Source organism: Mauremys mutica, chromosome 4, assembly GCF_020497125.1.
Source record: "Mauremys mutica isolate MM-2020 ecotype Southern chromosome 4, ASM2049712v1, whole genome shotgun sequence".
NCBI lineage: Eukaryota > Metazoa > Chordata > Testudines > Geoemydidae > Mauremys > Mauremys mutica.
In genome coordinates, this window is record NC_059075.1 from 134,211,670 (window position 1) to 134,225,507 (window position 13,838).

The following is a 13,838-nucleotide window of genomic DNA, read 5'->3' on the forward strand; positions in this document are numbered from 1 at the left end:
ACTACCCATCACCTCTCTATTCTATTCTGCCCAGCATTTCTCATGCAGGAAGCAGAGACTAGTGAAGTGCGTGGTCAAAGGTTACACCATGCAAATATTCCATCTCTGTAGCTTTCGGCTAATGCCTTAGACAGGCTGGAGTGGATTTAACCTGAGATTTTCCAAGCTGCCTAATGGAGTGAAGTGCCAAACTTCCACTGACTTTCAGGGGGATGTGAGCATCTGGCTTCTTTGCCTTATATCCCATAGGGTCAGGGGGCAGGGTCCTCCCTATGACAAATAGTCTGTAAGTGGAAAATTGCAACACACGCCCACCTCGGCATTTCTTGCGACTGTTCTCCTGATTTGAATGCGTTAGGTTGTTAGTGAGGAGCAAATCGCAAATCAAGGGATTTAAAGGGCTGCATTGCTACAAAGCCTTTCAACCTCTAATGCACATTAGCCAAGCCTCACAGTCCCATCAACCCCTCTCCTTTTTTTCTCTGAGTGGACAGGAATGTGGGACACACACACGTTACACCCAAAATTCTCTAGAGGAGCTGGTAATTTTGGGTGTTACCATTTCTGGGTGCACAATGGTAGAGATGTAGGGTTGGATCTTTTTTGGAGCTGCTGGGTGCCCATAATCCCGTCAGTTTTAAGCACCTCAGAACAGGGGCTGAGTCTTCCTATGTCTCTTCAGCACAACGTGACCCTGGTTCTGAGTGGAGACTCTGAGTGTTCTGTGCTACAAATGGTGACCAAGTGTGTGAAATCTGTGCTGTATCTCAGCAGGGTGGCTTTGATCTTTCTGAGCAGGGGAGTCAGTGCTATGGGTGGAGAACTTGCCGGAGGACAAGTGGATCATCCTCTGGGAGGCAGCTGCCTTCAAATCCAGGTCACCTCTGAGGTAACCAATGGATGGGGGCAGAGATGGGCTATGAAATTGTGACTTACAAAAAACGAATAGAGACAGTAGATAGAGCCTGGGGCTCTCTTCCTGGTTGTGCCAATGACTTGCCAACTAGCTGTAGGCAAGTTGCTTTTATGCCTCTGTGCCTCAGTTTCCCCCAGTCTGGCAAATGGGCCTTAGCACTCAGTCTCACCAGGGCGTTGTGTTTAGTTAAATGAATGTGTGTAACGTGCTGTGAGATCCTCCAATGCAAGGGGCTAGAGAAGGCCAAAGCACCTCCGCAAAGGCCATAGCTCCTCTGGCAGGGCTGCTGGGGAAGGCAGACTGTAGGAAGAAGCAAGGCATCGGTGCAGAACTTGTGTTCGGCTCCCGGCATCAGGGCCGGCTTTAGGAAGTGCGGGGCCCAATTCGAACATTTTTGGCGGGGCCCCGGCAGGGATGACTAAAAAAAAAAAACATGTAAAAAAAAGCCTTTCATTTCTTAGCAACCGGTTCCCTGTAAAAAGTTCTGCTTTAAGGGATGTGCCACAGTATGTATTTTTTGTACCAATAGGGTTACCATACGTCCGTATTTTAAAAAATTCCTCCCGGATGGCGATTTAAGAACCAAAAAGCTGGACATGTCTGGGAAAATACAGATGTACGTTAACCAGACCTAAAGTTCTTTTTTAAAAAGATGAGCCTGAACTAGAACTGAGCTCCGTTTCATGTGTGTGGATCCCCGCCACTCCCTGGGGGTGTGCTAGGGTGTCCAGATGTCCAGATTTTATAGGGACAGTCCCGATTTGGGGTTCTTTTTCTTATATAGGCTCCTGTTACCCCCCACCCCTGTTCCAATTTTTCACATTTGCTCTCTGGACACCCTAGGGTGTGCCCATGTGTGGGTCCCAGCTGCTCCCTGCCCCCCCTCATTGAAGCAGGGTTACTGCCCTGGGAACTGCAGGGCAGCAGTGGACATGGGGCTGGCTGGAGGCAGGGCAGGGGCTGACTGGAGGTAGGGTCTGGCTGCAAGCAGGGCAAGGGGTGTGGGGCTGGCTGGAGGCAGGGGTGTGTGGGGTGGGCTGACTGGCTTCAGGTAGGGCTGCAGGGGGGTGTGGCAAGGGTTGGCAGCGCTGGACACAGAGGAGTGCGGGACTGGCTGGCTTCAGGCAGGGGCGTGCGGCAGGGGTTGTCTGGAGACAGGGCAGGAGGTGCGGGGCTGGTGCTGGCAGGGGCTGGCTGCAGGCAGGGCAGGGAGTGCGGCGCTGGGTGCAGGCAGGGGGTGCGGGTACAGGGGGTACCGCCCACCCTGTACGGTAAGTGCCTCCTCCTCCCTCCCCCACCAGGGTAGCAGCAGCAGCAGCCCGGGGTTCGGGGGCTATTTAAAGGGCCTGGGGCTCCCCTGCTTCTACAGCCCCGGCCCTTTAAATAGCCACGGGAGCCTTGGCAAAGCAGTGGGGTTCCAGGGGCTATTTAAAGGGCTGGGGCAGTAGAAGCAAGGGGAGCCCCAGACTTTTTAAATAGCCCCCAGAGCTCTAGCAGTGGGGCTCTGGTGGCAATTTAAAGGGCCTGAGGCTCCAGTCCCTGCTGGGAGCCCCAGGCCCTTTAAATTGCCCCCTGGGGAAGCTGGGCCACCCCGGTACAGCGCACTGTCAGGGCTTGTGTGCGGGGCCCTCTTAGGCGCGGGGCCCAATTCGGGGGAATTGGTTGAATTGGCCTAAAGCCGGCCCTGCCCGGCATGGCTAACCTCACAGTGCTACATGGTTCACTTTCCCCGGGGCTCAAAGCTGATCCCACCCCCTGCCCCTTTTTTTGCTGGTTTTTGTGCCGTATTAACTCTTCATTCCCTGGGATGAAACAAAGGAGATGGGGAGAGAGGGAGGAGGTGTGTGCAGGGTCTCTGCTTTAGAGAATGAACTAAAGATGGCTTTCAGGTGCCCTTAAAATAGGCTTTGCTCCAGGGATACACCGATAGCTGCAGCAGGAGACTCTGGCTGGCTTTTGGCTCTAACCAGCACCAGGAAACTCTAACTTAGGCTGAGCTCTCCATCCATCCATCCAGGTTCTTATTCTGGGGTGAAGTTCAACCTTGCTCTGGGCCCAGGCCTACAGTCACGGGAACTTTGGGTTTGCCCAGATCCCAGGCACAAGCTGTGACTGCGCCTTAGGGTTTGCTGGGCAGGTCTAGCAGCAACCCCAATGCTGGGAAGAGCTAGGTAAGAGGGTGTGGGGTGGGCGGGGAAGGAGTGAGATCATCTCTGCTGTAGCCCATTGGCTGGGGAGCCAGGGTCGGGGAGGGGAGGTTTTCCTCCAAAATGTCCTGCAAAGATACCCAGGTAGCCCGATCCCCGGCGAGGCTGCACGGACCTATTTCTAGCGGGCTCCTCAGTGCGATGTTAGCTGGGAACGTGCTCACAACTGGGCCTGGTCGTGGGAGGGGACTGGGGAGACAGAAGTGATATCAAATCCAGGGCTGAGCTAGAGGTGCAAGAAAGCAGGAGCTGTCCCCTCTGCCTTTCTTTACACTATAAGTATAGGAAAGGTGGGGCTCCCTCTGCAATACAGCGTGTGGCTGGGCCACCCATGCCATGCAGCCCCATAAAGGCTCTGCCCAGCGGGTGGCTCCCTGGGGCTGCTTGGGGGAAGGCGGGGGGGGGGGGGGCTTCAGCCCCGCTCCTTGCTCCGGGCAGGAAGCCGCAGCGATCTGGCTGCCTGTCGGTTGATCCTGGTCGCTCCCCCAGGGACCATACACGTGTCTCGTGGTGTATCTCCCCCCGCTCCCCTAAGACACTGCCTGGATCCCCCTCCGCTCCCGGGCGCCCCCCGCTACAGCCTGCAGGGGGGTGGCTGCACGAAACTCCTCCCCCAGCTCCCCGGGGAGGAGCCCCCCCCCCTCTGCCAGGCACTGTCCGGAGCTGGCGGGGCGGGGCCTGGAGTCCCACCCCCAGGGAGGAGGCTGCAGCGAGTCCCCCCCATGCGGTGCCACTTGCCCGGATACCTGCACGGTGCTTGGGGCAGGGGGGCGCCAGCCAGTGGCCCCTGGTGCATTTGGCACGGGCCGGGGGGCGTTACCTGCAGATTCCTTCCCCCAGCTGAGCAAGCAGGGGAGGGACCCGCCTTGTCTCCCCCAGCAGCCGGTGACCCCCCCAGCCCTGCAGCGGAGCTCCCCGGGGCTGCTCGGCCGGGATTGTCACACCTGGGCGCGCTGAGCTCCCGGCCGGAGGGCGCCTCCTGCGCTCACTCATCCCCGGCCCGGCGACCTTGAGACAGGTACCGACCGCTGCTGCAGGCGAGCGCCCCGGGCGGGGAGGCGATGCCCAGGTGTGTGCCCGGGCTGCACCTGGGAGGGGGGCGGTGACGGGTGGTGGTTTGGATAAAGGACACGGGGGTCTTGCAGGGAGGTCCCCTCGCAGGGTGGCTCGTGCCTCCCTTGGGCTGATTTTTGCACAAAGGCTGGTGGGGTGGGGGGTGGGTTGTGTCTGTGATCAGCAAACAAAGAGCAGCAGCTGGGCATTCCGCGATCCGTCCCCCCACCCCCTTTTGGGGAAAGCGTCTCCTTTTGTTCGGTGAGCAGAGCCCCCACCCCCCCAGTTCCAGGGTCTGTAATGCCGCCCGGTCGTTTCTTTCCCAGAGAAGGGGGAGTGAATTATTGATCACTTATTACCAAACTCTCCTTCCCCTTCGCGCCCCCCCCCCCTTAGCTGCCCCTTCCCCTAAAACAACCGCACAACAACACCGTGTGTGGGAAGGAGGGGCAGGGGGGTTGGCGAGATGGGGCGGGGGGTGGTGACAGCAGCAGAGAGAGAGATTCTTTCCGAGGCTGCTGATCCTGCCTGGCTGCAGCGCATTGCAAAGTCTGCAGCAATGATTCCAGCTAAGCACAGCCCTGGGAGGGTGGGCAGTGGGTTCTGTGGCCAGAGGGGCTGGAAGTAGGGGCGCTGCTGCACCCCCAGGCTTGAAGTGATTTCCATCATATGCAGGGTTTACAGTTTGGTTCAATGGCTCTCAGCCCCCTCTCCCCCCCCCATGGTTCCAGCACCCCCGTCTGGGGGGTTCTGGGCAAACTAAGGGGACTGGGGAGCCTTTGTAAGTCAATCCTCAATACCAAGCTGTTTCTGCCGAGGTGCAGAGGGGTGCATGCCCCTCTCTTTGTTTCTGGGCATTTGAGGTGGCAGGAGCCCAAACCTGGCTTAAAGCATTAGCCTGTTGGACAACAGGGAGGCGGCCCTGGGAGAGGTGGAATGGGGGAGGGAGGTGTTGGTTCCTTGGCTTTCTGCTGAGTCCTGGCTCGCTGGCTGGTCAGTGTAAGTTCTCTTGCCCCAGGAAGAGCCCAGAAGATAGGGTCTGGGTCGTGATTCCAGTGTGGGTCGGTTGCCTGCAGGTTCTCCCCTCCCCTTGCAAGTTCTTTTCTCCAGCGTGACAGAAGAAACCCACTGAGGTGCAGTGTGGCCCAAGCTGTTTTTAATAACCCTGGGCCGGGGCTCTAGTGTCACTCACTCACTGATAGAGAGGAAAGCGGGACTCATCTGACTGCAGATTTCCCCAGCCTAGCTGCCTAGGGGGGCCGCAGCCTCATGGTCTGATTGACAGGCATCTTGCTCTCACCCTCTCCCACGCTCCTTGGCCAGCTTTCATGCTGCACAGACCATTGGTGCATCAGGACTGGTAAGCCCATATTTGATGCTCCACATGAAGGCAAATGATGTGCGTAACCCGTTGTCCCAGGCGGTATATTCATAAGTGGAGTTCTTGACCTCCCTCAAGCAATTGGCTGAAGCCCTGTGCCAGGAGCATCCATCACCTTTATCCTAGTGGGAATAGTCACACGCGTCTTCATAAAACTGCCTATCGGAAAGGCTTGGGTTTGGGGAGCCATGGAGAGATGGTAACAGAGAACCTGTGAACAGACAGGGGGGCAGCAGGCTTAGCGCTGGGGAGAGCGTTAAACCATAGGATAGAGTGATGATTCACAGGGAGAAATGACCAGAAGCTCCTTAAAACAGACTATACTAAAGGAGGGAGACAAATATTTGGAGGAAATGTAGCAAGCCTGCTCCCAATGGTTTAATCAAAAGAGCAACCTAGAGGAGTCTCCTTTCTAAAACCTCTCTTTCCCGGTCATGGGCCGTTGCCCATTCTGTGCCCACATGGCTAGGCTGGCCCATGAGGCAGGGAGAGGAGTCACAGGGACATATTCAGACTTGGTGCCAGCCCGTGAAACTCTGCTGAAGTCAGTCATGCTTTCACCCGCTTATGAGCTGGGCCCCGCAGCCTCTTCTTGGCTGCGAAACGAGGTGGTGTCAGGACACATGTTGAGTCACGTGATTGTAAATGTGTGAAGGAGGACGTGTTGCCCTGGTTCACCAGGGCCCACTGACTCTGTCAAGCAGGACAGTCCTTTGGCCTGTGCTGAGTGCTAAGCTGTGTGTGACCTCCTGAGGGCTATCCCATGTTATTTCCAGTGTAGACCAAATGCCCGAATGCAGCGACTTCTCTGCCGTGCAGGTGATGGAAATGGGTGGATGTGATTTCAAATAAATAAATAAAAAAGCCTAGAAGACATTGCAGCTGGAGGCATCTTCCACCTGCAGGAAGTTCATTTCCTTGAGCCGGGCTAACGAAAGAGATCGTATCCACTTGAAAATGCAGGGAGAGGGGAGGGATTTGGCTGGGGACATGGCTTGGTAGCTCTCCGTTAATGTTTGATGATGATTGTCAAGTATGTTGCAATGTATGTCCTGGCAGTTTTTCAGCACTCCTTTAGGATGCAAGCATGTCAGTGTCACGAAGCAGCAAGCTCTGTTATTGTTTTATTGTCCTGGGGAGATTACTTTCCAGCTGGAGAGGGAGGAATCTGACTTTCCAAGGCATCCTTCTTCCTTCCTTCTATTATTTCTTTCTTTTTCCCCAAGATCACTTCTTTTTTTTTTTTTCTTTTCTTACAGTCTTTGGAGATGATCCAGAGAAGGTGAGTTTTCAGTATTTACATTCCATTCCTCAAGCCCCAGCATGTGGGATGGGCTGCCCTCCTCCAAGCAGATGTTATTTTCCACTCCAGCTAGTAAAGGCTGCAGAACAATACCATGTTTGTTGCCTTGCATCCTGATTGCCTTATGTATTTGAAAAGAGTGTAACTGAGACTCTGGGCCCCCAAGGACTTCACAGCTGTCGCTATGCCCACTGTGACACAAGTTCATGGGAACAACAAGGACAGACCTCGGATCCTTGTGCTCAGAGACACAGACCCCTGTTACATGAGCTGCAGGAGAATCTTAACTGGCTGTTAACACTATAGAGTCTATGACATGCAACTGAATAGTTAGAAGGCAGTGGTGTGTACACTGCCAATTCTATTTAGCAATTGTCTCATTTTATTTTTAAAGTGCTCTTGTGGCTGCATAAACCATTAAACTACAGTCAGGGACTGAAAGGCTGATGTTTTAAGGAGTAGCTTAAGCCAAAAATGGACCCTGCATAAGAGAGAACAAAGACGCGGGTAGGGATCAGAACTCCAGTGCGGCAGAACCCGTATCAGTTTGAAGGTCAGATATCATACTGGGGCTAGAAACCAGCAATGAACTCAAGGCATGGAGTTTAGATCTTGGCTGTCCCAAATTTGGATGGTGTTTGAATAGGGCCCATTAGAGAGAGGTGCTCCAGCCAATGGATCCAGCAGTCAGTGGGGAGAGGGTTCTGGATCCAGCACTCACTGGGGAGAGGGTTCTGGATCCAGCACTCAGTGTTCCGATTATTTTTCCAGCTAAGGTGGGTTTTACAGACAATAAGGAGTGAGGTAAATGACAAACCATGGAGGGTGAAATGTTTTACCAGCAGGGTCAGAGCCTTAGTGCAGTGGGGGGTTATTTTAGCAGAGTCTGGGGAGAATACACTTGATCGGCACCTGCACCATTGTGTTTTGTACAAAGCTCTGACAATTTCTCCTGGTCAATTACAGGCAACACTGTTCCACCCTTTACCCAGAGCCTGGAACTGAGGTGCTCTAAAATGCCCACCAGAGAGGGAGCATGCTGCTAGATAAAACCTTCTAACCTTGTTATCTGATGTTCTGCTGGCGGAGTGGGGGATAGAAACCTCATAGCCTTGAATCTTCTCTTCCTTCCAGCTTACTGACTACCTCTGTGAGACCTTGGGCAAATCCGTGACCCTCCCTTTGCCTAAGTTTCCCCATCTGAAATCCTTCAGGGACGTTGTGTAGATTAAAGAGTGGATGTCAGTACAGCTCCTTGAAGATGGTGCGCGCGTGTGCGCGTGGAAGAAATGTTAGAACTGTGCTACATTTTTATTCATGCGATCCATGTAGGTGTTAGCTCTCTGAAGAGACCCTCACATTCAGATGGTGGAAATAATCCTGATCAGAATAGAGGCTGAAGTTTTCGGTCCTGGGTACCGAAAGCAAAGCTTTTTAACTCATCATTAGGCTCCTAAATAGAAACACTCGCTATTTGGATTCTAGTAGCACCTAAGGGCCCTGCTGTGCAGGGTGCTGTACAACACAGTAACACAGTAAGAGACAGTTCCTGCTCCAGAGAGCTTGATATCTGAATAGGCCACGCAGTGTGGGAGAGGGGAAGTGCACTGGGTGGCAGAGGTGCCAAGCCCCTGCAGCTCCTGTTGACTTCAGTGGAATTTTGGGGGGCTCAGCAAATCTGACCGAGTGGGGCTAGGTGAATTTAGGGAGCTAATTTTCGACACCCTAGGTTTGAAAACTTCAGTCAAATCTCACAAACCCACCATGGCAAAGGGGTTTGGAATTGGCCCTTGATCTCGGCATGGGGAAGCCGGGGAGTCTGCCTGAGTTGAGCCTCAGCTCTGCACCCCCCTGATTTCTCCCCTTCCCCCCAAGTGTCAGATCTCTGGCACATTTGTCTCTTTTACCAAGCGTCAGTTCATTCCTCAGACAGCAAATCCCTCTCTGTATAGCTCGATATAAATCCACCCTCATTAGGATTCTAGAGCAGCCCTCTCCTGGCAGCCGTCTGCCCCTGAAATGCTCTTGCCTGGACAAACGAGCTCGCTTGACCCCTACCTGTCCCTGGTTAGATGGGAATTAATTCACTTGGCCTGTGGGGAGCTCTGGCAGGCAGAGGGGAAGCGAAGGCTTTAATCATAGGGTGACCGGATGTCCCAATTTTATAGGGACAGTCCCGATATTTGGGGCTTTTTCTTATAGAGATGTCTATTACTCCCAACTCCCTGTCCTGATTTTTCACCCTTGCTATCCGGTCACCCTACTTTAATTACCTTGGCGAGGGTGGCAGCCAGCGTCCCAGAGACCTGCTCTCGTTAGAGGGTTATCCAGGGTGACAGCTGCTGTCAGATGAGTTGAATGCAGCAGTTGGACAGAGGCTGGAGCCAAGGTGCAGGGGGTTGGTGGATTTAATTAGCCAAACTCTGTGTTTGTTTTATGCTCCAGCACTGGGGGCACCGGCTGCACTGTGTAACCTATGCGTGGTGGAGTCGCTGCAGCAGCTCGAGGTGGGGAGAGAGCCTGGGTGGGGGGAGGGGCGGGGGGTTTGCAGGCAGGTACCTGCTGCAGGTGGCTCTGGTGCCGGACTGCACAAATCCACCATCATTAGTCTTGTTCGCCTTCCCTTGTATGCAGGTCCTTTCCCTGCACCCGTGTCCCCTTGCACCATATCCTTCCTCCTTGTCTGTGCTTCCCAATTTGCTGTGGCGGGGGGAGGACTTTCATAGGCACAGCTGGGAGTTAGGCACCAAATTCCCATTGGTTTCCCATGGGAGTTGGGTTCTGTTATGAGGGGAGGGCGATTGTCTGTTAAGGGAGATGAGCTTAGCCCTTTGTGGCTAATTATCTGCCTCCCTGGTGATGGGTCAGGGGCTGGGGATCAGGTGAGAGCCTGCAGATCATCTGGAAAGGGAACAGGCGGCAGGACCTGGTTTGTCTGTCTAATAACTTATATGGGATTGTTTTAGTTTGGAGAAATAAACTCCCCCCTGAAGGCAGGGACTGAGATTCTGCCGCTGGTGGGAGCTTTCTTCCCTGTCCTGGCCGATGAGAGTGCCCCACCAGCTGGCGGACTCTGAACTGCCCTTTGGGCCTCCTGAAAACATCTCCACTCGAGAGCCCGTGAGCTGCGTGGGGTGGGCTCAGTCCCACTCCTACCAAGCTTTGGGTGCTGTCACCTCCACCAGGAGAGGGCTGTTGCAGGGGCACTTCTAGGGCTTAAATTCAGGGCCCTGAAAGGTCATCAGGTTTGAAACACTAAGACTCATCAGTTTGCGTGCTGGCGGGGCTGACGGAGCGTTTCGCATGTTCAGAGCAGATAAACTCAGGAGTTAGCTGTCTCTTTAAACCAAGCTCCTCTCCGTTCGGCTTGGTGCTAGGCATCATGGTGCCATCTCTCAGCGTCTGGTGTTTGCCCAAGTGGCTTTGGCTGGTATTTGAGATATTGTGGCCTAGTGGTTAGAGCAGGGACTGGGTGGCAGGACTCTTGAGTTCTAATCCTGGCTTCAACAGTGACTTGCTGCATGACCTTGGGCAACTCACTTAATCTGCCCGGAAAAGGGTGGGGAGGTATCATGATACCTTGCTCCCCTAACGATTAGATGGGATAAAACCCGGGGCTCCCTCTCATTCAAGGATCCCCTCATCAGGGCTTCACTCCTCCCAGGCTCAAGGGATCTCAGAACATGCTTAACGAAGCAAGGGTGTGAACCAGCATGGCCGTTGCTTAACCCACTTCCGCCTTGAGCACCAAAAGTTAGAGCTGGCTATTGATTCATATTAATGGCATGGGTCACCACACCTCCTAGCCCCCAGGGAAATCTGGTTTGTTACCTGATACCTCAGTGAGGGTGGCAGGATAGAGTCTATCCCTTCATCGCCTTTCATTTAAACAGAGCAAATAACATGGTGACGGAGGGCTTGGTGGGTTTCATCCTGTCCATCCCATTCTTAAGGTGGTCTTGTCTATCTGAAATGTTAGGAGACAGACATAAGAACCTGTCAGGTTCCATCAGCCTAGGTATGGTTTCCAGGGCTCTGTCCACTCCTGGACGTTTCTACCACTTCCTCTCCAGAGATGGTTCCATGTTACGAACTCTTCCCAATATAACTCAGAAGCGGCTTCTGTATTTCCTCACACGTATAGAATTGAACAGAAATAAACATTCATGGTTTTTTGGGTCGGTTTTTTTTTGTTTACTTTTTTCTTCCCCTAAATCCTGAAATTTCATTGAAACATCAAAATGCTGCCCCGCGATCTAGAACTGGTCAAATTTACAGATTGAATCCAAAATTTGTTTGGGTCGAATATTGAAATTTTGACCCCCAAAGCCCTTGGTTGAAAGTTGGATCGTTTTGACCAGCTCTACCCCATTCTCTTATGAAGCTGCAGCAGCCACCTTGTCTGCTCTTGTCCCTTCCTGTTGTCTTTTGCTTTTCATCACCGTCGTTGGATTTGGTGCCTTCAGCGTAGCAGTCTTGTAAGGAACGCCCTGCGGCAGTTGGCAGTGTCGGTAGCGATAGTCTCTGGTGAAGCTAAGCTCCTGGGTGAATGGCTTTGTACAGGTTGGACCTCCTCGCGCTGGTTTCTCCTTTCTTTACTCTTCTGCGTTACTTTTTAGGTGTTGCGATGCCAAATGAGATGCCCCCAGTGATGCCGGCAGCACTCCCTTCCCTGAGCGACCTCCCCTTGATCGCACCTTGAGATGCCCTCCCTGAGCCCCCGTGGCCAACGGAACAACGCTGGACCATGAAGTCCCCCAATGCTGTGATCTGCAGGGAGAAGCCGGCTCTGAGCGTTTACCCTTATGGCTCTGGGCAGGGTGGCTGGGAAGAGGCCAGGGATCAGGACGTGAACTCGGCCCAGATCAACTGCACCATAAGCCACCTGGAGCAAGCTGGTAAGGGAGAATGGATGTTGGTCCAAGAAGCTGAAACCTATTACTGTAGACACTAGACATGGGCAAAGCTGTTAGATCCTCTAGCCTCAGCCCTCTCCAGCCCAAGGCTGTTCGCTAGAGACTATTCTCCAGAGCTCCGTCCAGGCCAGGTCGTAGATATCCCTAGAAACAGCTTCCCTTGGTTCTGGTCATTTGGTTTCCAGCCAACCAGATCTCAAGCCAAAAGCAGCTAGTGATTTTTGGGTGTCCGGCTTGAGACGCCTTAAATGTGTCTGATTTCCAGAGGACAAGTGCTGAGCACTTCTCTAGGGCTTCTAATGCAACCTCAGTCATGCTCTGAGACCTGCACACACACAGCTTGCCAGTAGCCTCAGCAGACAGATCACTGACTGGCTGGGTCACAGAGACCTGAATTCCCTTCTCCTCCTTAGAAGCTTTCCTCTGGGTCAGAAAACACAGGCTGGGCAGCATGGCCTCACCCTGGGTTAAACAGGAGCCATCAGCCTCCGGGGATGTCAGTCTGGCAACTCATTACTCTAATTAAATCCCGATGTGTCAGCTCACACTGGCGGGGATAGACCCCTAGAGCCGTCTTTGCTTCTGGAGAAATCTGCACCAGGGGATGGGGAAATGGGCCTCTGTTATTTGAATCTTGTGATGGCCCCGGCCCTAGGGGTCAGGGCCCCACTGCACTCAGAGCCCTGAAGAGCTCTCAGACTATAGACAACAGGTGGAGAAAGCAAACAGCTGGGGGGAACGTGAGGAAGCAATGAGGTGATACTGGTCAGCATGAAAACATCAGTCACAGCACACCAGCTGCCTACCCATTGGCCTTCTGCCTCTGCCCCTTCCATTCCCTTGTCCCCCAGCTCCCCTGGAAATCTCTTGCATGGGACAGCCAGCATGCTCCTGCCACCTTGGCTCTTCCCCTCTCTGGGTCCCCCAGGGCCAGCTTTGTTGGGTGAAGCGCTAGGGCTGACTTGCATGTGATGGTGCTTTCTCTCTTGGGCAGGTTGGTACTGGGGTCCCCTCACAGCAGCAGAGGCCAGACGCGTTCTCTGCCCTGCCCTGGAAGGCTCCTTCTTGATGCGTGACAGTTCCAGCCCAGACAACCTGCTCACCCTGTCGGTCAAAACCTCTGTTGGGCCCACCCACATCCGGATCTGCTACAGCGCCGGCCGCTTCGGCTTCGACTCGTCCGTCCTGGCCAAGCCCAAGCTCCAGAGCTTCAAGGACGCCATGGCCTTGGTCCAGTTCTACTCCCTGGCCTCGCTGAAGCAAGCCGAGCGGCTGGGGCCGCCGGAGCAGGAGACCACGTCCGTGTCCAAGGATCCGGCCATCCACCTGAAACTGATCAAGCCCCTGTACGTCTCTGTGCCGGCTTTGCAGCACCTGTGCAGGCTCATTATCAACAGGAGCACCCGGCAGGTCTCGGCCCTGCCTTTGCCTGTGAGGCTCAAGGACTACCTGCTGAAGTACCCATATGTGCTCTGAGAGACCCCCCCCCGACACCTTGCTCACCTTTCCATCCTACTCTGGCAAAACATGGTGCTTTCCCCACAACCCACTCCGCTCCGGCACCAGCGCTGATGGACTCCAAAGGGTCCCTGGCGTTGCTCAGCTGGAGTGCTGCAGTGCGTGGCCTCGGGGTCAGGTACAAGTGTGAGGGGCTGAGCGAAAGGCAGGGGTCTCCGGAGCTCAGATCGAAGCAGGCCGGGGGCAGAAAGCGTGTTTTGGGGTTTTTTCAGGCTCTGTCGTCCCTAGCTAGGGACGCTAATAAAAATTAATTGTACTATTTTTGTTCTCCCATGGCTACATCTTTGCACTGACTTCGGCTTGCTTCACTGCTTGCTTCACTTGGGCAGGGCTTCCATTCTGGCTGTTAAGGGGAGAGGGTGGGTTGGTTTGAGTAGGATTTGTTGGGGTTTCTTTAATATAACCAAGTCCTGATACACATCTGGGGCTGTGATTTTTTTTTTCCAGAAGCGACTGATGATTTTTTAGGGCCCAACTTGAGACACCGTAAAGGGGCCTGATAGAGGGTGGGTGCTTGGCGCTGCCTGGAAATCAGGCCTCTTTT

The 13,838-nt window shown here is 54.0% G+C and overlaps 1 protein-coding gene across 6 annotated transcripts; it reads left to right on the plus strand.

Moving 5' to 3' along the window:
• Positions 1-3,865: 3,865 nt before the first annotated feature.
• Positions 3,866-13,553, plus strand: LOC123369676 (suppressor of cytokine signaling 2-like). Of its 6 annotated transcripts, none has more exons than XM_045015545.1 (4): positions 3,866-4,192; positions 6,817-6,839; positions 11,480-11,758; positions 12,771-13,553. In XM_045015545.1, the coding sequence occupies exons 3-4, from the start codon at positions 11,608-11,610 to the stop codon at positions 13,250-13,252; spliced, it is 633 nt and encodes a 210-aa protein (XP_044871480.1). In that variant the 5' UTR covers positions 3,866-4,192; positions 6,817-6,839; positions 11,480-11,607; the 3' UTR covers positions 13,253-13,553. The 6 variants fall into 6 exon arrangements, with proteins under 6 accessions (XP_044871480.1, XP_044871479.1, XP_044871482.1 ...); XM_045015544.1 differs by having other exon boundaries at positions 3,866-4,141; XM_045015547.1 differs by lacking the exon at positions 6,817-6,839.
• Positions 13,554-13,838: the final 285 nt, after the last annotated feature.

Coding starts and splice junctions, on each gene's coding strand:
- LOC123369676 (XM_045015545.1), top strand. CDS start 11,608: ATGAAGTCCCCCAATGCTGTGATCTGCAGGGAGAAGCCGGCTCTGAGC. Junction 11,759..12,770: donor AAGCCACCTGGAGCAAGCTG/GTAAGGGAGAAT, acceptor TCTCTTGGGCAG/GTTGGTACTGGGGTCCCCTC.